We start from the raw sequence: 27,965 nt of genomic DNA on the forward strand, positions 1-27,965 counted from the left end.
TGTATCAAAGCTCGATACTTCACATAAAAGCAGTAAGGAAACGAATTACAACGATACTGTGATAGCGGACATATTCTTAACACATCGCTCCCTCACCGCGTCTTATAATTTAAAAACAAAAGTAATTTGAAGAATTAATACACTTAAAAAAAATAACTATTAAAAACACAGAAATAACGAAAAATAGCTGCTAATTGGAATAAAAAGTATTCAAAAGTGTAATTTTTTTTTGAGCGGTTTTAGTGAAGTGAATATGGTGAGCAAAGTTATCGATGTCAAGAAACAAGTTGGCAGTAAACACAACCAAGTGTTAATGTCGATTGTCGGTAAGTTTTACATGAAATCTCAACAAAAGTCCTCCATTATTTCTGTTAGGCCGCAAGTTTTTTTTATAACAAACTAGCTAAACCGACGGACGATGTGCTGTACATAATAAATAAAATACTGAATGAATTTGTCAATAATAATATTTCATAACATCAAGTTTTGTTTCGTAAAATATGCTCCCTGTTGTTATAATAAAATTGATCCACAGCAGAACTGTCAAACCTTGCGTCAATAAATTTTTTCATAGAAAATATGTCAATACAAAACAATTACTGTAAATTAAAATAGTTATAGGTTCCAAATCGAATTAAAAATTATTCTACCTCTCAAGTTGGACTAAACAGCACTCAATGAAGTAATCCCCATTTAAATTCGTTTATTAGTTTAGGAGTTCACTGGAAACAAACATCAGGTCACTGAATTTATATATATTAAGATAAAATAAAATTAAAATTATAAAAAGAAACTATTATTAATGCTTTTATTAGCTGCATAGATATGTTAGTACGTAACAAAAACTTTGGATTCGATTTTCACCTTAAAATGTCAGATTGAATTGAAACTTAACAAGGCAGGTCCTTAATCATATATATATATATATATATATATATATATATATATATATAAAGAAAACCAAACTAAAAAGTAGAAAATAAATTTTCAATAAGCAAAAACTACGAAAAGTGTGATTATATAACAAAAAAAATGTATTTATTGTAAAAAAGCGTGGGCTGCAAAATGAATTTACTTCTATCAACATAATATTATGTCAATATCTTATATCTTTAAATGAGCAATTCTTGTATATATTTATATATTATCTGAATCTCGGAAACGGCTCCAACGATTTCATAAAATTTAGTACACAAGGGATTTCGGGGTGATAAATCGAATTGCTAGGTTTTGATTTAAAAAATGTAGTTTTATCCTCTGTTTTAATGAGAAACAGCTACAATAACATTAGAATACAAAGGTAATTTTCGTCACTATAGGAGGTGTGTTCAAAAAATAATGAGAAATTTTTGTTTTATGAAAAAAATCTTTATTTATTCATCAATATCTATTTTGTCCCCTTCAAAGTAATCCCCCTCGGATATAATACACTCGTATACAAGACAATAATAGCTCGGATGGGACATTGGGTGATCCGGAAAACAGAAGACTCCGGTTCGAATCCAGATGTCCTATTAGTTTTTTTTTGTTAAAGTTTTGTTCATTCTTTAAAATCCGAGCAAGGCTCGGTGGGATATTAACATTTATATAGAAACGTGACATCAAGTCACAAAAAAAAGAAACCCGCTGAGTTTCTTGCGTCCGTTCTTCTCAGGTGTGAGGCATACCATTTCGAATAGGTGGTAGTTTTTAACTTTCATTAAGTTATATCACAACCTAATTTGAATAAAAGTATTCTAATTCCAATTTTATTGTGTCATTTATTTCCAGTGTGTATGCCAATCGTTGCATATGGATCAGCCATGGGCTGGATATCCCCAAACAAGGCCTTACTCATGGGAGACTCGTCACCAGCTCCATTCCCGCTCAATGAAGAGAACGTCTCCTGGATGGCTTCTATTATGTTCATCTTTGCACCCATCGCTGTGTTCATATACGGCATGGCAACAGATAAGTTTGGAAGAAAGAATGCTTTGCTATGCGCATCTATTCCCATTTCTGTGAGTATCTATATATATATAATGAAAATGGTCTTTGTTTGAGACTCTTTCAAGCCTAAACCACTGATCGTATCGACATGAAACTACCACCATTCGATGCGAAATTTATCCTAGATTGTTTATGGCTACTTTGGTTTATTTTTTAAATTTCAACGTTCCTTCCTTTTAAAATTCGCCCAGCGAAGCGGGCGGGAACGGCTAGTATCCACATAAATAAACTCAACTGGGTAAAATTTAATCTAATGTAATCATAGTATTGTAAATAAAGTTATAAGATAGTGTTTTGTTTGAATAAATTGTAATTCTGGGTTTAATACACAACTTATACTCTTTTAAAAAGACATTAACTTATTACAAATCAAATTTGTAACCCGCGACCTCTCGGGTTCCGTCCGATCGCTCTTCCACTGAGCCAACTGTTCGAGTGACGTATCGTTCATAAATCTTGGTATCTCGACATAATGAATTCCAGAAGCGAGGGTTATCACTTTAAAATATAACAAATTGCTTATCTTTCTATAGCAAAACTGCTGTGTATGTCTAAGGGAAGGGAGTTCTAGAAAGGAGTAGTATGTGAGCACGAGAAGAATTCGAGGCCTTCTTAGAACATGCCAGTAGTGGAGTGTGGAAAGTGGAATGGCATTGCTTGCATCGGCGTCGTGTGCCGGGTCGTTTCCTTCCCCCAAATATGTGCGTTAACTCGTGAACGGGTGCTGCTTGTGGTGCCTAGTCGACGTGTTATTGTTTATAAATCATTGTTTTTTTTGTACGATTACTAATTATGACAGTAATCACGACCATCATGTTCATGAACCATCCTTACACAAACAATGAATTCAAGCTCTAAAGGTTGATGCATTCAAAATACGATAATTTATGTTTATTAACAGTTTATTTTTTATTAATTTTTATGAAATATTGAAATTTAAAACCACATCTTAACTTTGAACATGGCTCCTATTATATTGGATGTATCTTACAAACTTATTTGCTATATATATTTACAGCCAATATACAATTCTCATTTATTTAAAAGAGTGGCCGTTGGGTTTCTTGTATGTTCTTCTCACGAGCTCAGTTTCAAAAGCGCTTAATTTAAGCCCATTTGAATAAAGTTTTTTTGTTTTTTAATTAGATTTTTAATAGTAATATGTGTAATTTTGTCTATCAATCTAATTGAATAAATGAATTTTAAAATGTTTGATTTACTAAATTCAAAGTCCTACGAGCAGCATTGTAAAAAGCAACATTTACTACCGCTTGAGAAACGACGTAATATGATCTCTGACATTGCTTTCATCTTGAAAATAGCTCAAAATAAGGTTGATTGTCCATATCTTCTTTCGACAATTTCATTGAGAACTTCGTCAACTGCACTACGCTATAGCCGTTTATTGTATGTACCTCAATCATCTACTAACTACCGGAGCAATAGTTATATCTTGCGAGCTAGCTCCACCTGTAATAAACTAAGCAGTGAAATAATTATTAATTTTGATATTTTTGATACAACTGTCAAAGCAATGAAACAATGTATCATGAAAACATTTTTTGAATCCTAACCTGTAAATATTAAGTGTGCTTATATTATTAGATTATAATTTTACATGTTTACTCTTTATAATTTTGCTTCTTCTACTTTATTGTCTATTAGTGAATATCTGTAATTAGCTCTAAGTTTTTATTGTATTTTTATTTTGTGTAAATAGCTGTTGATATTCCTTGAAATAAATAAAGGATGTCAGTAAATTTTGTTATAGGTAGGATGGGCAGTAAAACTAATATGCACTCATCCTATTGCACTGATTGGTGCACGAGCACTCATTGGTTTTGGATCAGGAGGAGGATTTGTGGTGTGCCCGCTCTACGTTAAGGAGATCAGCGACGACAGCATACGAGGAATGACGGGTACTTTCGTTATATTTTCTCAGGTATGTGACTCCTCCTTCTAACAATGTGTGTGGATTGATTCATCTACTGTAACGGAACAGAGCTCTGTCTCTACATGTTTATAGTCAATGTTGATATTTATGATATGTCAACAGAAGTTGAAATTTGTAATTTGAATCCTATGTACTTACACTGTAAGTTCATTTTCCATAAATGTATCCATATTTTTGAACACTTTGGATGGTTCTATATTTTGACGATTTGTGTGTAGCGATATATTTGGTGCTTTGAGTGTAGCTTTGTTTATAAGCTATAATGTTTATCCTAACGAAATCTAGGGCACTAGATTTTTCAGATACAGCGATATCAATGGAAAGCGGTCCTCTGGATCAACAGTTATAATGGGGGTTCCACAGGGCTTGATTTTAGGACCCTTTTCTATTCCTTATTTATATAAATGATCTCCCTTATATTGCAAAGGATAAATATCAAATTGTGTTGTTTGCTGATGAAACATCACTTATGTTTAAAATACACCGTGGCATACCAAATTTTGATGTTGTTAACAATGCTTTAACTAAAGTTGTACATGAACATCAGAGCTGAAGACTGGCCGTCGTCTAGTCCCGATCTTAATCCGCTGGATTATGTTTATGGTCAGTTTTTAGCAGTGCTCTCTGTACGGCTTGCTCTAAACGCCATGATAATTTGGAGTCCCTAAAACAATCCGAACGATTGACAGTGAATAATTTTCTAGGCATATAAGTCGTACTCTCTAAAACAAACCATAAATCATAATCCAACGTTTCCAACCAAGGCTGCGTACACCGAGCTTTTTGACCCGGCGTCGAATCTTGCTGGAAGGACTATTCTAGTTTATTGAACATGGTGTTGTTAAAGAGCTTCAATACCTTATCAAGAATGGTATCTTGATACATTTGTGCCGACGTTTTGATACCTTTGACACAAAAAATGGCTCAGTCACTCCTTCATAGCTAATACCCCACCAAACCATCACTGAAGTCAGATAGTGCCCACGTTGCACTCTGTCGACTAATTGGGAAGCTTCCTTAGTGCTTTGAGCATAAATACCGACATTTTCTTTTTTAAATTTTGCTCAATTATAAAAAATTCTCATCCGTAAACAAAATTTTTCTGTGACCTCCCTTTGCGTACCGTTTCAGTAGTCGTTTCGATTTTACCACCCTATTCTTTTTTTAAATATCAGTTACGAAATGACCAGTAGGTACGTCTGTTATAGGCTGCAAGTCCTAAGTCATCTTTTAAAATACGCGACATGGTTCTAGATACTATCTTCATCTGCCGAGATAAAATCTTTTGATTTCGGACAGGATTTCTTCGTATTTTTTTCAAAACAGAGGAGGTCTCATTATACCTATTAATAGCCCGGTACACAAACATTTTACTTATACAAAGCGTATGGAGAGTTTTAAAAGTTTCATTTGAATCCATACCTACTTTGTGTAATGCAATCACAGCGATTTGGTTCTCTTTATCACCCCACTCCATTTTAATATCGTAAAATATTTTATCTACACCCATGCTTTAAATCCTCTATTAAAAATTCTGAAACAGTTAGCTTATTACCAACATTAACACACCCAATGTCGTAATAACCATTACATCATCCAAAAGAGTGTTGTAATGTTGTACTGAATTTCATAACAACTTGGTTTTATTTTTCGATCTCTTCATGCACAAAGAGCTTCAACAACAGCCACATTCTTATTGATCGATGCGTGGTATCTGTATGAATTTAAAAAAAAGAACATTTTCGTTTACGCGCGTTCTAAACTACCAGAACATGGCCATATAAAGTAAAAGCAAATAATATTCGTTATAATATATTGTGAATATTTTGATTTTGAATTGGGATACGATATCCCAATTAATCTCAATCACGGCTAGTTACACTTGCTAGCCACTGTTCAGGCATTATCTACAAATAAATTTAAATGTTTTATTAAAAATGGCTCTGTCGTAAATTCTACTACTCCACAGTTGAATATCTAATGGATCGGATTGCTTGAGACTAGATTATGAATATTTACAATGACAGCACAACATTCTATATTTTATTAAAAAGAGCGCAAAAAAAGAATGCTGGGAGTTTCTTGCGCCGTTTCTTCTCTCTCAGAGTGCCATTTGTGTCGGAAACGCTAATAGTATTAAAAATGACATCAAAAAGAATTCTTTTTCTCAAAATTGAATCCTTTAGAATTCTAAAGGATTCAATTTTGAGAACATAAATGCCTTTTATGCATTTTTATCAAAAGCTAATAAGCTAATAATCTATATATATAAAAATGAATTGCTGTTCGTTAGTCTCGCTAAAACTCGAGAACTGCTGGATCGATTTGGCTAATTTTGGTCTTGAATTATTTGTGGAAGTCCAGGGAAGGTATAAAAGGTGGATAAATAGGAAAATGCTGCTAAATTAAATAAAAACAACAAATTTGTTTTTCCTTTGATGTGTCCATACATAATTTCTATGAGAGAATTTATTGACGCACGGTTTGACAGCTGTGAAACAATTTCATTACGACAGCAGGGTGCATATTTAACGAAGTAATTTTTAATGTTATGATAATATATTATTGACAGATTCATATAAAAACATTATTTTATTTATTATATATAGAACAACGTCTGTCGGGTCAGCTAGTATAATATATATGTTACACATTTTATTCACAGACTGCGGGTAATCTCCTAGTCTTCATTTTGGGAGATCTTCTGCCGTACAACATGGTTTTATGGATACTTCTCGCCGTGCCTCTCATACACTTTTGTATTTTGCTACGGCTACCAGACTCACCTTCATACTTAGTGAAAAGTGGAAGAAATGAGGTACATAATTATTTCTCTGTTATTAAAATAAGCTTAGGCTCATATACATCACATACGTGGTCGCTTACCATGGGCTTTAAGTGAAAGCTCATGGTCGCTCAGAAGGCAATGGAGAGGACTATGCTCGGAGTTTCCCCGCGAGATCGGATCAGAAATGAGGAGCTCCGTAGGAAAACCAAAGTCACCGACATAGCCCAAATGATTGCGAAACTGAAGTGGCAGTGGGCAGGGCACATAGTTTGACGGACAGATGGCCGTTGGGGCAGTAAAGTCCTCGAATGGCAACCACGTACCGGAAGACACAGTGTGGATAGGCCCCCCACAAGATGGACTGACGATCTGGTCAAGTTCGCCGCAATACGTTAGATGAGGGCAGCACAGGATCGATCGTCGTAGAAATCTTTGAGGGGAGGCCTTTGTCCAGCAGTGGACGTCTTCCGGCTGATGACGATAATCATGATACTTAGACTTTGCACAGACTTAGGAGGTACCTAGGTCGAAGTAGAAACATCGCTTTAAGAGCGAGCTCAGCTTAAGCATAAGTCCACCATAACGAAACAGGAAAACCTCAGACTATAAGCTGAACAAAAAGGTAGATAACCAATTCCTCCGTCATCACTACTGTAGATCGACGTTTTTAAATTCCCGTATAATAAAATAAAATAAAATTCCTGTATATTATATGCATCGATAGTTAGTTTGAAAATTATGTACCTACACGGAAAGTATGTATTGATAATAGATATCCACAATGGTACTCTCGAGCTCATTAAGGTTTTTCAGGAAAAGGCTAAAACACATTATAAGTGGAAATTGTATAACGACCCTCGAGGCTCTCAAGAGTTTCAACTGTTACATTTTGAAAAAATACAAACGGAATGGTACAAAAATTTATAAGGTTATCTGAGGAAAAGTCTTCGTTCAATTGACATTAACCAGAGGGGCGGAGCTGACGGAATTCATTCCCTTTTTATATCGAAATTATCAAAGGAATTGTCTGAATCTCTTTTCATCGTATTTAAAAAATCACTGCATGAAGGTAATTTCCCAAACATCTGGAAAAAGGCGCTTTTTACCCCTATTCCTGAAAGTGTAGATAAACATGACATAAGCCAACACTGGCCAATCTCAAAACAAAGCGTTCTTCGCAAAAAAATTGAAAAAAATATTGCTAACAAACTTTGTTTAATTGTATCACGTCATGTTTCACTCCAACAACACGGATTCTTGCTCTGTTATACTTGCTCTGTATATATCTTCTTACTTCTCTGGAATCTGGTTTTATATATATATATATATATACCGACTTCTCAAAAGCATTAGCTATTGCTAATAAACAAGCTATTAGAATTCGGTATTCACGGGGATCTACTTCGATGGTTGAGTTTTTATGTGGCCAACCGTAGTCAAGCCGTGGCTCTAAAAGGTTACACCTCCAAATTTCGTGAAGTGTCTTCTGGCATTCCTCAAGGGTCACACCTCGGTCCTTTTTTATTTACCATTTATAAAATGAGATAGACATCTCTTCAGAAATACGGGTCACCTTCTTTATGCTGATGACACTAAGAGTTATAGAACTATAGCCAATCGTTTTGACTTCCTTAAGTTACAAGACTTAGAACATTTTAAAGGTATTAGAAATCAATTATTTTTAAATCCCAAAAAGTGAACGTAATAACATTTAGTCGGAAGCATAGCCCCTATTATTTACGATTACGTTTTATCTGATTACGTTATAAATCGGGTGTTATGTTTGACTCAAAGCTACGATTTAACTATCACGTTGATCACAGTGTAGGGAGGGTCAACAGTTACGAATCATTCTGTGCCTTGCTCGGCCATTCAGGCAGCCATTTACTCACAAAGTTACTCTTTCGTCCGCAGGATTTTCGAATTCGCAAGTGTAGTGTGAAATCCTCAGTACGCTGTTCTGTTATGTTGACTTGAAAAAATTCAAAATAAATTTTTGAAGTCACTAGAATATCGCACTTCGCACATTTCGTTGACTACGAGACTGCCTCAACCCGGCATCTTATTCATACATTAGAAAGGCGTCGCAGCTATTTGGACTCTATTTTTATTTTCAAAATAGTTAATAACCATTTAGACTCTGAAACATTACTATCAAAAATAAACTTTTTAGTTCCCAGAACCTCATCACGGTAAAAAGAATCCTTGTAGAAAAAATATTCTTGCAAAAATTATGCTAGAAACTCATATGAAAATCGTTCATGCAGTTAGTACAATAATACTCTTTGTGACTTAGATTTATAGATAGATTCATATAGCCTTCATTAGACATAAGAAAGAAGTTGGCAAAATTTTATTTTAATTATAAAAACGAAAAAAATCTTTTAAGCTCAAATTTTTCTATTTTTGTATAGTAATTTATGGGACTATATTAGTCTATTAGATTTTATTATTTGTATATGACCGTTTGTTCCTTTAAAATCAATAAATAAATAATACTACTAGCTCATCAATGTGATCGTAAATACTTGAGGAGTAATGTTATATACCTATGATCTATATTTTTAGTATTACTACTTTAAGTTATATGAAGTCTTAAGTAATTAAAATAATTATTGTAATGCGAACTTACCCCTCGCTCATAATCCTTAGAGGTTTTGCGAGCACTTTATTATTATATATATTAAGATAATTTTGTTCATTGAATAATAAATAAAAAAAAATCTTATTTCAGGAAGCTGCAAAGGTTCTAGGTTGGCTGCGGTCAGTGCCTGACACTGACCCCTCAATATGTAATGCAGTAGACCGGCTTGTGATAGAACAGACAACATCGGAACTGAAATTTTCACCAAAACTCTTGTGTAAGTATTACGGTTGAAAGTAATTTATACTACTGTAACCTTTACTACACAGATTTTTTTACAACTATATAGTTTCGCAACACCTCGTTTTGTACCGATATTTTCTGAGATCGTGTTGTAAAATTATTCACATTAATAATAATAATAATATTGACACACTTTTACACAAATTATCTTGCCCCAAATTAGGCATATAGCCTGTGTTATGGGTTGCAAGACAACGATATCGTTTATACAAAATACTTACATAAACATACATGAATACATATAAACATCCATGACTCGGAAACAAACCATATTCATCATATAAATTGCTTGCAGCTACCGGGATTCGAACCCGGGACCTCTAGCTTTGTAGGTAGGATCGCTAGCCACTCGGCTATACAGGTCGTCAAACATTTCTCGGGTAAGTCCTGTAATTGTCTTTGTTGGGGCGATGTATATGCTTCTACAACACGATCCTAGAAAATGTTCAAAAAGTGTTATGAATTTCAACAGAATTGTTAAAAGATGTTTATATGGTAAAGGTAAGTGATTTTCTTAATGATACCACAGATTGGGAATGGAGTGGCCGCCCTCAGGCTATTCGCATTATAAATTTGCACAAAATTATGAAGTTAAACTCAAAATAACTTTATTAAAGTAGGCTTAAGCTTTTGAATCGTCACTACAAATATTTCTTAAATTACTGAATTTACCATATGTTCGTTAAAAGTTGAGCTCGTGAGAATAACATATAAGAAACTCAACGGCCACTCTTTTCAATCAAATAGAATTTTACAACGGCTGTATAAAAAAGAGAAACCGGTGAAGTTTCTCTCGCCCGTTTTCTCAGGTCTGAGTGATACTATTTCAAATGGGTGGTAGCTTTTACGTTCAATAAGTGATTTTAAATCCTATTTTGAATAAAAATACTTTAATTCTAAAGCGATGATAATAATTTAGTGTTCACATTACATCGCTTCATAAACAAAAAATAAAGTTAACTGAAATAATATTTACCCTACTACTCCTGCCTATATATCTACGTGGGCGACCACTACTAGTATTATATAATATTGTTATGACAATATGTTAAACAAAGCAAAACAATCAGAACAGCGATCAATGACGCGACCAATTGACTTCGTCACTTGACTGAGTTGACACTCAACAAACAGTGGCCAACTGAATTATTATGCTGGCAAATTGAAAATGATCGCCGGGATCAAATATCAAGGACATTACACAAAGATAGGAGGTCACTCTCAATTCGGAGGATAAGTCTGAAATTGTGTTTATAGTTCTCATTCCGTAGAATGGGAACGCGGACATGTCAATGAATCAATTATAATTTAATGCTTTATTATGATTTAATTTTTTAGTTGAGAATTACAATTACATATCGCTTTGGGGAAGCGGATTCTGGTCCACAGGTCTTGTTTTCTCGATCTGCGTAGTCAAGAATAGACTGTAGTCACCAAATAAAAAAAGAACTTCTTAAATTTTTTAATTCAATATTGAAACGTTTATTTAATAATTTCGATCATTTTTTATTTACAATATAAAAAAGGTGCCAAGTGCGAGTCGGACTCGCCCACGAAGGGTTTCGTAGCAGCAAGTAACAGAATATAAAAGTTCTTGTAGTTCGTTGTAACTTTGATCGATGATTTAATTATAGTGTATTTTTTCTATTTGAGGTGATTGAATGAAAGGCAAATTGCGGTTTACGATTTATGACGTATTAAAAAAACTACTAACTAGAACTCGTTCAAACCAATTTTCGGCGGAAGTTTGCATGGTAATGTACATCATATATTTTTTTTAGTTTTATCATTCTCTTATTTTAGAAGTTACAAGGGGGCGGGAGATACATTTACCACTTTGAAAGTGTCTCTGTCGCAAACTATTCAGTTTAGAAAAAAAAATTATTAGAAACCTTAATATAATTTTAATAGACAAGAGATGCGTCGCCGGACTTCAAGGTATATGTTTGGAGGTCCCTAAGTTGTAAAGGTTCGGGAAAACTGCAGATAGAAATTGATTCCACAAAGTGGCTGTGCGAGGCAAGAAGTTTTGCACAAAACGCGCAGTTGCAGAATGCCAGTGTATAGGTTTACCTCGCGATATTTTCCGCGGCCAAGAGAGCGTAGAATAAACTAACATATTATATTATTACATACTTTTGCATCACCGAAGCTCAACTTATCCCTATCATCACAAAGGAATTGCCTGTTTGACTCTTGGCATAACCTCTCCCAAAAATTGAAGTAATTACAAAAATATTATGCGATGGCCGACTGCCAATTACAGGTTCACACTATTTATGGTACAACATTTAATGCTCTAATTAAACTATGATTAAATCAAAATAAAAAAATTAACATATAAATATAAAGATTTTGTGTGTATGAGTGTATGTGTGAATGAGTGTATGTGCATATGTCTTAAGCCTTAACAGTTTTATTTCCCACATCTTTGCTGCAATGTTTAACATTAGGGATTCATGTCAGATGGGGTAATTATAGATTTAAAGTTGAAGAATAAGAATTGTTTCGTCCATTTATCGCAGGCCGCATAACAAACGGCCGCGTAGTAGGGGTGAATTTGAAAAGTTGAATCATTTATTTCAACTTTTTTTAAGCTATCAATAATTTGCTGTTATTTATACGTTATTTCGTGTATAAAGTTTCATTTACGTCATGTTTTCCTAAAACCACACAATTGCTTTTTTTACATCTTTGTAAAAATATGTATCTATGTAATATAATATGATGTTTATATTTCCACAGTTGCCAATAAGACGGCTATGAAAGCATTCTGGGTCGCTCTCATAGTAAACCTGGCTCGTGAGTTCTGTGGCTGTATCGCCGTGCTGGTATACGCCAGTCACATCTTCGCGGAGGCCGGTAGAGACCCTGGGAGCAGTGTTGGGTTATCGCCGAACAAGCAGTCGATATTACTAGCTGTGGTGCAGATAATTGGGTCATTTTTGGCATGTCAGCTCGTCGACCGGGTTGGTAGAAAGGTAAGATTTATCTATAGGTAAGTACAAACATTATAGACTTTCTTAAACGCTATAAAAATTATCATAGTATAATAATAAAGCTTTATTTAATTCCATGCATGCATGATGAAAGGAGACATTTTTTTTGGGCCCGCTGGCCATGGTGATGTCGTCTTCGTAATCGTAATTATGCTAGTAAAATTGTAATTAATTTATTATTGTCAAAAGGCCATATTTTGTTGCAAAATCTTACCGGGTTCATGAAATTATAATAAAAAGGCAAACGCTTGATACATTTCCTGTATACAGTAATGGTCACCATGGCAATAAAATGCGTACAATGAAACATTTGTGACATTCATGTGAGAAAATAAAAATATTACTGCAAAATGTGGTGGTAACAGTGATTATCGGCTTTTGAAAAATAACAAATATCTATTGGATCCATGAACCTCATTTCAATTATTATTTTAGAGATTATACTAATTTAGAATTAAGTACATAGTTTAATATTACCGTGCAATGGAATAAAGTAACATAGACAAAGTCTATATCTGTGAACTGTGCATCTGTCAATTTGATTTTTATGTTGTCAAAACAGAATTCCGTATTGTTCGTTTCTTTCGAGATGCGTGAAAGTTTTCATTGCATTATTATAATTATTTAATTTATTTCATAGATTTTAATATCGCATTTACAGCATATTATACTCCAGAGAGTCGTTGTGTAAATTGTGCAGTACGTTCATCGTAATGTGCGAAAACATTAATTAGTGTCTGAGATACCTGGAGACTTGAACTGGGCCTCCGGAGAATACATAATTTTGTTTAAAATAAGTACCTTTTTCGGGGTAGGATACAATCAAGGCACACAATTAGAAAAACTTATCTGGTTGACCCATCGATTTCTAATACTCGAGCTGATCTTGCCGGTTACTGTTGCAATGTTGACATTCTGTTGGTTGCTGTGAACATGAAATGTCTGTTGGATGGTATTTAGGGCAGGGCATCAAGATGAGACTGAGCCTCGTTTCCTGCATCGTTTCTGGATGAGATTCTAATTATAAAAGATGATTTTAAAAATGATGATGACAAATAAATATTTATACTATTATATATGAGTATGATAAACAGTGTACAAAACCTTACCTCAATAGTATTTACTTATTTTATTAAGACACGACTTTGAAATTACAATGATGGTTGTTAAGTATTTTTGGCAAGGTTTCTGGTATAGTGGTTATGGTGATTGCCCTGACTGCTAAACTGAAGTATTGGGGTGTCGGTGTACACACGCCTGGCACTATTACTATGCTAGTGTGATGAACATTTTTTTTTTGTGCATCATTATAAACCATCTTTTATCAGCTGTATCCTTACTCTTCCTACAGGCTCTGTTTATTTTGATATCAGATAGTACTACTTACACTCCTACTTAATTTTGGCCGTTTCTGTTTTATGTCAAGATAGTACGTAATAGCTTATTACTAACATTTATATATGATTTTTAGGTTATTTTGACGTTAACATTTTGTCGTATTTCTCAGTATTCCGGTTAGACCATTTCTAACCAAATATACCATTGTAATCTAGAGATTATAAGGAATAAATCACTATATGTTTCATTACTATACATCACATTTCGTGGTCAGCCTATTCCTCGAACAAAAAGAAATGTCTCCTTTGATTTATAATTCTTATAAATTCTATTTTGTAATTAGTTTATTTATTATTTGCTTTAATTATCAACTACCTAATTATTTAATGCATGGACCCCGTTCGGGTAAAAGCCTCTCCGAAGGAATGCCATCCTTCTCTGTCATGAGCTCTGTCCAACCAATTTCTTAGTATACCATTGAGTAAAATTATACTTACCAGGATGCTAACTGGGTACTGACGCCTAAAGAGTTACCTCAGTGTGGTCGGAATCAAAACCGAAAAAACTAGCAGATATCGTCTTCAGGCTGATGAAACGCCTAATCTCCTATACTATTGCGTACCCATTAATGCATAAGCTTAACACCATCCTTAGCGACTACACCCTGCTCCCAGGCGCTGTTTGTAACACCGGAAGTATTAAGAAGATACTGCAGTTTGTAAAGGCGGCAGGGCTTGACGACAAACTATAAGTATGAGTGACGAACACATTATAGTTAAATAGAACACAACAACCTGGACGCGGTAGTCCTCGTCCTGTAATCGTTTCACTCCACTCACACTCACACACGGACTGACATACACCACGTACACAATCACAAACACACTCCACAAACAGACACAAACACAAACATACATGCACACAAACATTTACACTACTTACATACATACAAACATACATACATACACTCATAAACACATACATACACACTTACATACATTACACAAAATATCACCACACTCGCCGGCGAGTGTGTTCTTCTCACCTTTTCATATTTCATCTTCATTAATTTTCATCTTCATTTTCATTATATCTCCTTCCCACAAGCACACAGCCGGTCCGAGGTTCGAGTCTCCTTAGGAGACGCCCCGCGACTCTTGTTGCGTAGTCTTTGCGGCCTCCACGGCCCATGTCCTATGTCGCTGTAAAAGCCTGACTAACAGCATAGAGGAGGTTTTAGTCCGTATGTGGTGTCCGCTTACGCGGACACTCGAGTCTGACATATTACGCCCCGTTCCAGGGCGTAAATACGTAACAGTATTTCCTTCTCTCAAAAAAAAAACCTGGACGCGGTGTAACTAGGGCTAGGGCTATCTCCTTATTTTACAAGATTATAGCCGTCATCTGTCAATCTGCCAATGACTGTACGTTTCATACAATCGTGTCAATCTTAGAGAGTGTGAAGTGTCGCTAGCCTGATACTGTGTCGGATTTGCGACTTCACTGATATATGTGATTGGACCTTCAACTGATTTAATTGCGGTTTTCATAATATTTTGCTTTATTATTTATTCCTACATGAATAAATGTTTTAATCGATGCAGCCTTTGCTCGCGGTAACCAGCGCTGCAGCAGGCTTCAGCATGTGTCTGCTGGGAGTGTGGTTCTACTTGCAGACCGTGGAAGTTCATATGCCCGGCTGGGTGCCGATCCTGGCTCTCTGTGTCTCCATCTTCGCTGATGCGTCAGGACTACAGCCTTTGCCGTTCGTTATTATGACTGAGATGTTTAGTTTTCAAGTAAGTTGTTATATTCTGTTTTTGATTTAAATAATACATAAAAATGTGATCTGACAACCAAAAGGGGATTAACATTGCAACAACAAACACCAAGATTGTAGATATTCGGAATGATGCTAATCGGTATATATATACATAGGTACATACACAAATATGCGCGTGTGTGTTTGTGTGTGATGGTGGGAATGTGGGTAAGTGTGTGTGTGTATGTATATTCGTTTTAATGAATTTTTAGTAAGTATATACCATTAGTGTTTCATACGCGAACAGTTAACAAGTTAAAATGTAAGTAATTATAATTATATAATATATTTTTTGTAACCTTCATTCAAGCGTAGAGCATACTCCCTACTTTTAGGTCGTCACTTGCTCGCTAGCCCCCTCTTATATAAGTCCGTCTGTCTGTCGATCTATCAGGGGGCTGTCTCATAAACCGCAATACAGCTGCATATGTATAATTCATACTTTCAATACGCAAAATTCCTGATGTACGCAGACGACACAAAAATCTATTTACCAATTAATAATCCAACTGACTGTCTTAACTCCAAACTAAAGATTTTGAGCAATTACTTTAAGTCTAATAAAATAAAAATGAATGTAAAGAAATGCAAGTTTACTAATTTCACCAGAGAGAAAAGCACCATCAACTTCAATTATAATGCAGATAACACGATCATTCAGCAAACTAGCTAGGAGTTTTAATGGACACTAAAATGACCTTCAATGAACACCTATCAGAAATAGTCACCAGGTCATACAAAAATTTGTTTCATTCTGCGCGTCATATTAATTTTTTTTAGAATTTTTGAGTTTTTCAAGAATCCTGAGCAGCACTTCATTGCAATAGGCATGGTGTATCATTTACCACGAGCTGAACGTCCTTCTCGTCACGTCGCTTATTATCACAAAAAAATATATATTTACAGTTTCAATAACATGAAATACTTCTTTCACAGCTAAGAGGAACAGTCGCAACTCTAATAATGGCAATTTCACTGGGAACAGACTTCGCCCTGCTAATGTTGTTCACACCACTCAACAACTGGATCGGCTACCATTCCACCTTCTGGTTATTCAGCGCAGTGTGTCTCACCAACGTGTTCTACCTGATACTGTGCGTTCCGGAAACCAAGATGAGGAGCTTGGAAGACATCTACTCCGATTTGGAAGGAAAGCGGAATCATGCAAATAAAACCGATGCGTAGAATCTGTTATATTTAGGTAGCGTCTGCTTGATAAATAAAAACTTATGTACCAGTTGCATTCACGTACCTACGAAAACCTAAAAAAAGACTTGTCTATAAAAAGGTAGTCAATGAAATGTCCGAACGGCGTTGTATATGCGTACAAATTAACTTATATAAAAAATATTAAAACATTCATTCAAATTAGCGCCTTATTTCATGACAGTAATATTAAGTCTAAATATATACTCATTAGAAACTCGGACGCGAACAGGAGGCAAGACCATATTTTTGTTTTAGCAATTCAAATGTAATTACTTTTTTAGCAAAATAATGGCAAGCGAGCCAGAGGCCGATCTCCTAACAGATGGACCTACCAAACAAAAGACTCCAGGTCCCTGAGGTTTAGCTCCGTAGTCAGGGCCGCGATGGACTTAGGCTATTGAAACAAATAATTCACTCCAAGTGTGGACCACTTGTTGATGACCACGATCCTCAGTCATAAGGGAATGACTAGAGAGATTTAGTAAAATTATTGAAAACGTCTAGTTACTCACACAATTTTGTTAATTTAAAGGGGCACTACCCCCAAATACGACACACCATCCTTTTAAGTTTGGATATTCTGTTATGTGGACAGTTTTTCACTTGTCACTTTGTCATTGCGTGGCGTTGTATTCAAAGCGCGATCGAAACACAACTTAAAGAAAACTCTGCCTAATGGACGCGTAAGCCGAGTTTTGCTTCCGACAATTTTTGAGGGTGATTGAGAGTCTAGTTCTTTAATGTACGTCAAGGACTCACTCACGATGGTTAAAATGAGTGAGTCACATGTAAGTGAATCAATCATTTTAACCATCCTAAGGGAGGGAATCAGAGCGGGACCTTTCGAGCGCACCAATGAGTGAGCGTACCTTAATTTTTGTTATCATACCAACCTCAGAAAAGGTAATAATACCTACCCTACGTGCAGTTTGCCACGGCACTAGACTTATGTTTAGCAAAGAGAATTTAAACTACGTTCAAGCGAAACTTTTTTCCAACAAATTTCTTATTATTTATTTTATTTTTATTTATATTACCGTCTTTCTACTAGCCACCGTAGCTAGCAAAGATAATTTAAGCCAGAAGTCGAGAAGAAAACGCTACGTTCAGTATCTAGTGTAATACCTTGTCTAATTAGACTAATAAAAAGAATGAGGCCAATTCTCGACTTTTAAGTTTTTTAACACAAGTACATAATCCTTTCTCTTTCCTAAAGGTCACAATACAACTAGATCTGCAATAAGCTAAGATGCTTATCTTTTGTTGCGCAATGCCACTACAAAAATAATAGATGAGGGATGGGCATTGACTGTAAGACCTTGTATTATAGCACTAGGACTTAGTAACATTATTAGAAGTGTTTAAACTAAGTTCGCGTCTCATGCATTGCATGTTATAATATTATGTAGGTATATCCAATCTTTCCGTGTAATTTTATGAAAATAGGAACGAGACGAGCAGACGTCCAGCTGATGGTAATTGATACACCCTGCCCATTACAATGCGATGCCGCTCGGGATTCTTGACAGCCCTATAATTCTAAGCTACACTACACTGCACTACAATTGCGCTCGTCACCTTGACATATAAAATTTAATATCTCTCTTCACTAGCTACGGCGCCCTTCAGACACACACAGTAATGCTTACAGACTACTGCTTCACGGCAGAAATAGGCGCCGTTGCGATACCCATAATCTAGCCGGCATCCTGTGCAAAGGGGCCTCCTACTGGTAAACTAGTATTGACAAATACCAACTATGCATTATTTATTCAAGAAAATTTGTAAGGTATATAATACGTACATAATTCTTTTTATTGTAAGAAATCCTCTTTAATTGGTGGTTGACGACTATATTTTTGTCCTCGCAAATGCGTGAGAGTGGTTCATGACCAAAATCATGACAATCGTCTTCATTCCCTTCTTCTCGGGCTCGTACCATAGCTCAACCAATTTGTACAAGACTCTAAATAAGCAACATGTGATACTTCAAAATAAAACAAACAACATATTTAAAGAATATTTACTTAATAATAAATAACTGTGTGTACTAGAATACAAAAGCATAATTCAATTTAATATCTCCGTCATAAATAAAACAATATTGAACGTCGTCATCGCCATGTCGAGTATTTAACTTAAAAACGAACTTATATCGCTAATAATTCAAAGACTAGCAAACATAACATGTTATTTCTTCATATTTACGTATTTGAGGCAAAGCCTCACAAACAGACAAAGATTAAATTAGAGCTGCACTTTTCGACCACCAAGCCTTTTAAATTGATAATTTATTAAAGTGAAACTTTTATTACATTGTCTCAAACTTTTTCGTCTGTGTGTTGCATGTCGCGTGACGGTCGGGCGGCGCCTATAGTTCGCAGCAGCTGACCGTGTAGTGTATAGGCTATTACTCATTTGTGCCAAGTGCTCCACGCTATTTTGTATGTTTTTGTCAGTGTTTAATGTAAATGTTGTTTGTCAGTGTTTCATGTAATCCTTTTCAATCAATATTTTTAACCAGGGCTTCAATAAAAATATTAGTTGGAGACTTAGTCTACTTTTATTATTATTTCCCATTATCATTCCAATTTTCCAAGTATAAAATTAAGATTGATAAAGCGATTTTTATACTTTTAGTGGAATATTATTCCAAAAATTTTTAGTTAAATGTTTATAATGTGAAAAAGTTTCACTTTTATCGTGGTTTCATAAAACAACTCAATCCTTTTTTCTATATAAAGTAACACGTAAAATATAATATATAGTGGTATAAAATGCTTAATGCTTTTTAATAATTGTTATTCGATCGATCGTTATTTTAGCTTGCTAGAGCACCTGACCCGCCAACAATCCATAGATAAGTTGTCCAAAGAGGATGTAAATTACTACATAATAAGAGGCATGAAACGTACAGTGATTTGACATAAGTTTGAAACAGTAGTAATTACAGTATGGCGATTGGCGACGAAGTATAATCCGGCTAAGTTTGAAAGCGATCAGTTGCTTAAAACGTCATCTGTCAATCTATCAATGACTGCACGTTTCATACAATCGAGTGAATCGCTTTTTTTTAGAGTCGCTAGGCTGGAGTTGTTGAGTACGTCCCCAAATGGTTCTAGACTCTCTCGAGTCTAGAGCCATGCTAGAGTCTAGACTCATTCGCTGCTGTCACTGTCTGATTATCATCTCGAGCCCAAACACACAGAATGAAGAGCAATAATACAGAAGTTTAACTTACCATCGTTAAATTAAAACAAACAGGTAACTGTAAATAATCAACAATACTAAACCAGTTTAAACCAGGCAAACCTAATTTTGCGGCTGACTCTTTTTTTATCAGTTCTTTACATAATTTCCTTTAAAATGATGTAAAATTTATTAAAAAAAAACATATAGTTGTATTTATATCAGAAAATTAATTTCAAGTCACTGCCAAATTTTTTTACAGGTAACCTATAGCTCATACATATACTCCCTCAAGGTTTATTTTATAAGTTTTATCAAAAAATCAGATATCTGCAGAATTGAGCATTGGGATCTTGTACTATTATTAGCTACTTACTAGTGGATGTAAAGTCCAGGAGCAATCCGACTGCCTACGAATACAACTCGCACTACGACAGAAGAAAGAATTACCTATTTGATTTGCCTAATTTTATTAATAATACTTACGTTAGTTAAATTATTATATTAAATGTTTCTTTATCTTCTAATAATCTTAATAGACTCTAAACTGACTACTCTAAATTAAATTGACTATGGTCAAATAAACAGATAATGTACCTATGAGGTGAATAAAACCGACATTAGCGTCGCGATGAGCGATTGATATAAATACAACGTAACACAATCGTAAATATACCCTGCAAACATTGGCCTTAATAAGGGACGAGACGAGAAAGACGTTCAGTTGATGGTTATTGATGCGCTATGCTCATTACAATGCAGTGCCGCTCAGGCGCTAGTCACCTTCAGACGTAAGATGTTAATTCTCATTTGACCAGTAATTTAAGTAGCTACGGCGCCCTTCTGACCGAAACACAATAATGTTTACACATTATTGCTTTACGGCAGAAATAGGCGCCGTTGTGGTACCCATAATGTTGCTGGAAGCCTGTGCAAAGAAGGCTCCCGCGCTGGCTCGACATCTCGTGGGGCGAGGTTGCGACCGAGGCGACTCGACACGGCTACGGAACAGTAACGACACGTATCGAGGACGGGTCGTGTCGGGTCGGGCTGCTCTAATAAGCTATGCTTAAGTTAAAAAGTATCTGACATTGAACTAAATAATGTTCCTACCTACACATAATAATTGAAATATGAATTCGAGATCGTTTTCACAGGATATATTTCCAACATTATATGTAAAATACTTCATTTTGATACAAATTTATCATATTCTTTGTATCATCTAATTATATGACTGAGTGCGAATATAGCCATACCCTTTTGCGCACTGTTCACAGTATATAAGTAATAGTAGACGCGCTTTAGGCCGGATCCACATTATAATGAACGACGACAAAAGAAAGGTTATGAACGAAACAAAAGATTGTGATAACGAGCGGAGTAAAAGAGATGGGACTTATAGCCATATTTCATTCTATTATATGTCCGAGTAGTAGTAATAACCATACATATAACCACTCCCGTCTTCCCTTACTAATTTCCTAGCCTTCATAAGTTGTGAACTCAGTACAGACCTCAGTTCACTTTCTGCATTCAACGACGCAGGTTTGTCGTAGTTTTATTTCAATTTTGTCATTAACAAAACCATTTTTTCAATTTAAAAAATAAATCCCCGTAACAGATCCTAGTCGTTCTTTGTATGTTGTCAAGGCCTAATTTACCACGGAGCTTTACTATCAACAAAGTACCAAGCGCTTATTGTAATGTATACGCTCACATATGCGCCACTAGGTATGCTAGAAAAGGAAATTCGTGTGCAGAAAAACTAGCTTAATATTATTTTATTATGGAAGAGGAAAATGATCATTAACCTCACCTGGGAGGTGACAACTGCGGTTCATACTCTCTCAGACGTATCATAAGAGGGTTGCCGAACATAAACAGTCGACCGTCGAATAGACGTAGGTACATATGGACTCGAAAACCAAAAGCACATTGATACGTGGTAGCGAGGATTGGACCGGTCACTGTGGTATCATTTCAGCCGGAAGACGTCCACTGCTGGACAAAGGCCTCCCCCAAAGATCGCCATGACGATCGGTCCTGCGCTCCCCTCATCCAAGCTATTCCGGTGATCTTGACCAGATCGTCGGTCCATATCGTGGGGGCCTACCAACACTACGTCTTCCGTGGTCGCTATTAAAGGACGTACTACCCCAACGGCCATCTGTCCGTTGAGCTATGTGCCCTGCCGACTGCCACTTCAGTTTCGCAATCATTTGGGCTATGTCAGTGACTTTGCTTCTCCTACGGATCTCCTCATTTCTGATTCGATCTCGTAGGGAAACTCCGAGCAAGCCCTCGCCATCGCCCGCGGCATAGTACAAGTAATAGAACAATGGCGTGACTCAGCGGTCGACCAGTCTCGGTGGCGCATGGCGTGACACTCAAGTCTTTTCTTCCCAAGATTGCTTGGCGGCCGTGTAAATCATGTGTATGTGTGCGTGCGTCGATCCGAGCGCTCTAGTACGAAGGTAAAGTACTGTTATTACAGTATTGTGACCGTCGTGAGATTCAACGAGTCAATCTATAGCCCCGTCGACGCTTTGAAAGTAAAAGTAACTGTGTGTTCATCTTAGGTACAAGAATATTTCTGCAGCGAAACAACGCTGCAATGATGGGTTCCGGTTTGTAAAATGTGTGTGTGCGTGTGTGTGTAATACAGGCAAAAGACACGTTCAATCTAGAGACTAAGGGCATCCATTAATTACGTGAATCGATTTAAGCAATTGTTCGACCCGACTCTGTGAAATGTCGTGAGATTTTTAAAACTGCTCAGTTCCTATATAAATAGTTTAGCCTGTGCTGATCGCCTGTTAATTTAAACTGTTTTGCTATATTATTATTAAATACATATAAAAACACAGTCTAGAATCACACTGAGTAAATAAAACAATAAAATACTAGTAGGTAAATTCGTAGTAGATTTGCTTTTCTAATGAAATCTATTTAAAATCACTTCACTCATGTAGGTCAAGGAAATGACACTTATGATTATGACTCTTTTTCTTTTTACATTTACCACCACTTCGGGTAAGGTTGAGCTTTAATGAGAAGAAGTGGCAAGAAACTCATTGCCACTCGTTTAAATCAACATTTACAGCTTAGATAAATTATATGTCTAGATAGAACCGATGAAAACAGGCCAGGTTTTACTCGTTTGCTACGTCTTGCGATTTGTATGTCACTTTGTGTTAGTGTGCGTGCATTGCTAAATATAGAGGTTAACTGTCAGCCTCAATTTTTTGACGTTTTCACAGCTGTTACATCTAGACGTATAAATGATCTGAGATATATAGTTTTATCGTTATTCAAATCAAGTCCACGGACATTCATGAACTATCTTCCACAGCAGAGTTTGGAACATACATACATTACGTTGAAGTTATACTCGTGTTTTACACTGTTTCATGTAGAAAAAAAAATACGTCATAGTTTCCAAGACCTCCCTGACGTGAGATTGGATGAGATTCAGCGAAAACGTAATTAATGGACGCCCATTTATTATTGTGATCCATCTGCTCATAATAACAAAAAAAGATTATTGAAAATAGCGTGTTTAAGACTCTCATGCCCGAGAAAAACCTATTTTTACCAAACGTGGAAAACAGAAACTTTCACTAAAAACACAATTAGCTTTAAATATATATATATATATATATTGTGCTTGTTCGTCTCTTTTGATGATACTTAGGTATCACCCACATGTGAGTCTTAGGCTGAGAGTGTACTTAGACTATACTGAGACTTACGTAAAACTAAGCTGAGTGTAAGCTTACCGCAATCTTTGATTACGTTTTTATAGTCAACTAGCTGAGCCGGCAACCGTTGTTTTGCTATATAAATTATTTTTAGAGTTACACCGTTTCTTAGACATTGCAAAATTACATTATAGTTCTAAAATAAAAGTTTTTTTCTAAAATAAACATAAGTTACTCCTTATTACACCAGCTACCTGCCAATAAAAGTCCCGTCAAAATCGGTCCAGCCATTGCAGAGATTAGCCGGAACAAACAGGCAGACAACAGTTTTAAAAAAAATATATTTTGGTGTATACAGGTGTCCCAAAGTTATGGGACATGAAGGGAAAGTACCTTAAATATCGAAGATAGGCTATTTTACTGAAAGAAGACTGTATGTTATTTTTAAAAGTTAGTAATTCTGCATAAGTTAACTTAAGAAGATTATTAGTTTTTGGCCATTCTTTCGATTGGCATCATAAAAGTAGGGGTATTTTTTTTACATTTAAGTCGGTTCGATTCCCAGACGAGGCAAGTAATTTTTAGAAAATTTTTGAATACAGAATTACTAACTTTTAAAAATAACATAAAGTCTTCTTTCAGTAAAATAGCCTATCTTCTATATTTAAGGTACTTTCCCTTCATGTCCCATAACTTTGGCACCACCTGTATATATATTCATATACATGTAGTAAAAAGCGGTTATTTCAATATTACAAACAGGCACTCCAATTTCATTTATATGTATAGATATAGATGTATAGATGACATATGAAAATATGCTGAGCTTAAGTTAAGATAGCCCAATGCAATAATCAATTTCGCGTTTTATCACACTCAGCTAAGTTTTACGTAAGTAAAGTCTGAGCAAAGTCTCAGTACGCTCTACAGATCTCAGCCTTAGCAAATTTATTATTACATTCGAGCACAGAAGAGTCTAACAAACAATAAATAAAACATGTCCTAATACTAGTTTATCTAGCGCTTTTTACAGTAAGGACAGGTCGTTCCTTCCTCATATTTTTGGACATTAACTACCTTACTGGTCTAGAACTACTTGCATTAAACTGAACATATATACACCACTATTTTAAAATTACCAAAAAAAATGAGATAAATCAGTTACTATTACTGAACACATTTAGGAAAAAAATTGTCATAAAATTATCCCGAGAACATAGGAAATCATAGAAAAGTTCAACAACATTAATTGTATGGATGTACTCACAAAAAATGAAGAAGTATATATCTTATATAGTAGCTGACCCGACAGACATTGTTCTGTTCATAATAAAAAAAAACTCTTGAGGGTGGAATTTCGTAAATTCTGTTCTTAGACTTCTGACCTGAATATTCTTCTCGGCGAAAGGAATATTCCTACCAAATTTCAAGTCTCTACGCCTTATGGTTCCAGAGATATTGTTATTAGTCAATACATAGGTGGGAATCTCTTATATATAAATACATACACTTGTCTAGGGTCTAGGCTCCGAATATGATTTTGTCCCAATCCGTGTCAAGACCCTTGGTCCATGGGGTCCTAGCGCTATAAGGCTTTTTAAGGAAATAGCAAAAAGGTTAGTCGACATCACAGGAGACCGAAGAGCTTTTTTTTTTATGATAAGGGACGAGACGAGCAGAACGTTCATCTAATGGTAATTGATACGCCATGCCCATTACAATGCAGTGCCGCTCAGGATTCTCAAAAAACCCAAAAATTCTGAGCGGCACTACAATTGCACTCGTCACCTCGTCAAGATGTTAAGCTTCATTTGCCCAGTAATTTCACTAGCTACGGCGCCCTTCAGACCAAAACACAGTAATGCTTACACATTACTGCTTCACGGCAGAAATAGGCGCCGGCTGGCAGATATCTCGGACAAAGAATTAGTCTCGCTATTCAAAGGGGGAATGCTGCCAGTATCTTCGGAACCTTGTCTAAAGGGACTCTTTTTAATAATATATTTAGTTATTATATTATATTTTTTAAGGTTTTTTAGTTTTAGGTTCATTGTTCTAGTAGATGTTTTTTTATCTTATTGATATACCACTTATTTAACTTTTGTTATCACTTAGGCCACAATACATAAGATACTTAATTATATGAGCGAACTTGACTTCTCGCAATCTCCCCGTCACACTTTCTATAATAAACCATATTTTAGGCAGGATTTTTTAAGTTAAGTAATATGTATCTAATAAAGCTGTAATTTTCCAGTACAAATAAATCGGATTTTATAGTTAATATACTTCTACATTGCCCAATTTTTTTTGGTAATTAAAAAACTAAAGATGTATACTTTATATATATGACTGATTTGGCTTGTAAGTAATAATGTATCTAATGACATACTGAATGCGGTTTTTTATTATTGATTTTTATTACTTTAACAATTAATTTAACATAGTATAAAAATTATGCTTTCAAACTATAGCCAAGCTTATTTTTTCAAATCGTCCCTATAATTTTGACAGTAATTTGATTATAATAAGATTTTCTATACCACCATTGATTTGGGGAAGTATATTCGAAATATATAAATGAAATTTAACTCGCACTCAAGTAGTCGGTAGCCTTAAATAACAATCATAGTAGTCCAGGCTCACAAAAATAGCATAAGATATCAATCAAATTAGTCCTTGATAACAATCAAAATAGTACAGGCTCACGATTATAGTCCAGGAGAACAATAGACACTCACAATCAGTAGTCCAGACTCACAATCAGAGTAGAAAAAAGTCCTATCTAGCATTTCTCGGGCGTCAGGCTTCTTCTTTCTTCTCTTCTTGCTTAGAGTCTGTGGATATGGAGCTGGAGGTGAGACTGTTGGGCTGCGAGGACTCTTTACTCTGCGGCTCCTGAGAGCCTCTGCTCTCCGGTTTATCTTTTGTTGCCTCTGAAAATTTCATTGTACTATTAATTTGGATCATTTAAAAAGATGTTGTTAGTATCTGCCTTGAAAATACTATAAATATTACTGTTAAGCTACTTAATTACTTTAACTTAGAATTTTTAATTAACATTATTTATCTATTATACATCACCATTATTCAACATTATATGACAATTACTTTTATTTAAACTTTTTTCTAAACTTAGATTAATACAGTGAAACTTGGTTAAGTGGGACCTGGATAAGTGAGAAACCTCCATAACTGGAACTCATGCTGAGGTCCCAACACTTTGGCACTGAATTACCTCTGTTAGTGGGACGAGGTAAACCTCTATATCTGGGATTTGTTCTTTCGATTTATCATCATAGATAACATTGTTTGTTTACTCATTCTTATTCTACCCACAAATTCCACACGTAATTCCAAGTACGTAAGTACAAATTTTGAGCTTCAATTACCTTCAGTTTTAGTTTCGCTTTACTATCATACAGATGTTTATTTGAAAAATGTCAAAACGAAAGCTACAATCGTTATCATTACGTGAAAAACTGAAGTTAATATCCGTTTATGAAAGTGGGAAGACACGCGAAGAAGTTTGTGCCGAATTTAATGTGCCAAAATCTACTCTTTGTAGAATAATTCAGAGTAAACATAAAATTGAATCACAATGTTCTGAAGGACAAGGAAAACTAAAACGGGTACGTTTATCAGAATATCCTGAACTTGAACAGTGTTTGCTAACATGGGTTAAGCAACTTCGTAACAAAAACGTTCCGGTATGTGGACCGATGATTAAAGAAAAGGAACAAGATTTCGCGCGAAGGCTCGATATTCATAATTTTTGTAGCAGCAATGGTTGGATGGAAGGGTTTAAGAAAAGAAACGGTATAGTTTTCAAAGCAATTTGTGGAGAAAGTAACGCTATTGATGTTAACAAATGTAGCCAATGGATTGAAGACCATTGATACATTCTGTTTCCATATTCGTACATACATATTACGTGTAAAAACGTGCTTGAATATTTTTGTTGATTACATTTGTATGATTACCTTTAAGTACATAATATTTTTTTAATTAAAACTCATTTAAATACATAACACGTTATTTTATTTAATGATCGCACCTGTATAACTGAAATAACCTGTATTCTCA

The 27,965-nt window shown here is 35.3% G+C and overlaps 2 protein-coding genes across 3 annotated transcripts in view; one reads left to right on the forward strand and one right to left on the reverse strand.

Moving 5' to 3' along the window:
• Positions 1 to 63: 63 nt before the first annotated feature.
• LOC126967645 (facilitated trehalose transporter Tret1-like) lies at positions 64 to 19,509 on the forward strand. The gene is made up of 9 exons (XM_050812214.1): positions 64 to 121; positions 244 to 326; positions 1,771 to 2,000; positions 3,761 to 3,931; positions 6,609 to 6,761; positions 9,466 to 9,592; positions 12,364 to 12,599; positions 15,560 to 15,754; positions 16,714 to 19,509. Exons 2-9 carry the CDS (start codon positions 254 to 256, stop codon positions 16,960 to 16,962), a joined length of 1,434 nt encoding a protein of 477 aa, XP_050668171.1. The 5' UTR covers positions 64 to 121; positions 244 to 253; the 3' UTR covers positions 16,963 to 19,509.
• The window catches only part of LOC126967630 (bromodomain-containing protein DDB_G0280777-like), a 41,204-nt gene continuing 32,234 nt past the window's right edge, over positions 18,996 to 27,965 (reverse strand). For both annotated transcript variants that reach the window (XM_050812194.1, XM_050812193.1), the window contains exon 18: positions 18,996 to 26,815. In XM_050812194.1, coding sequence (XP_050668151.1) covers positions 26,682 to 26,815 — 134 coding nt within the window. In that variant the 3' untranslated portion in view covers positions 18,996 to 26,681. The remainder of the gene's footprint in view (positions 26,816 to 27,965) is intronic.

The sequence above is a fragment of the Leptidea sinapis genome, chromosome 13 (genome assembly GCF_905404315.1).
Source record: "Leptidea sinapis chromosome 13, ilLepSina1.1, whole genome shotgun sequence".
Taxonomy (NCBI): Eukaryota; Metazoa; Arthropoda; class Insecta; order Lepidoptera; family Pieridae; genus Leptidea; species Leptidea sinapis.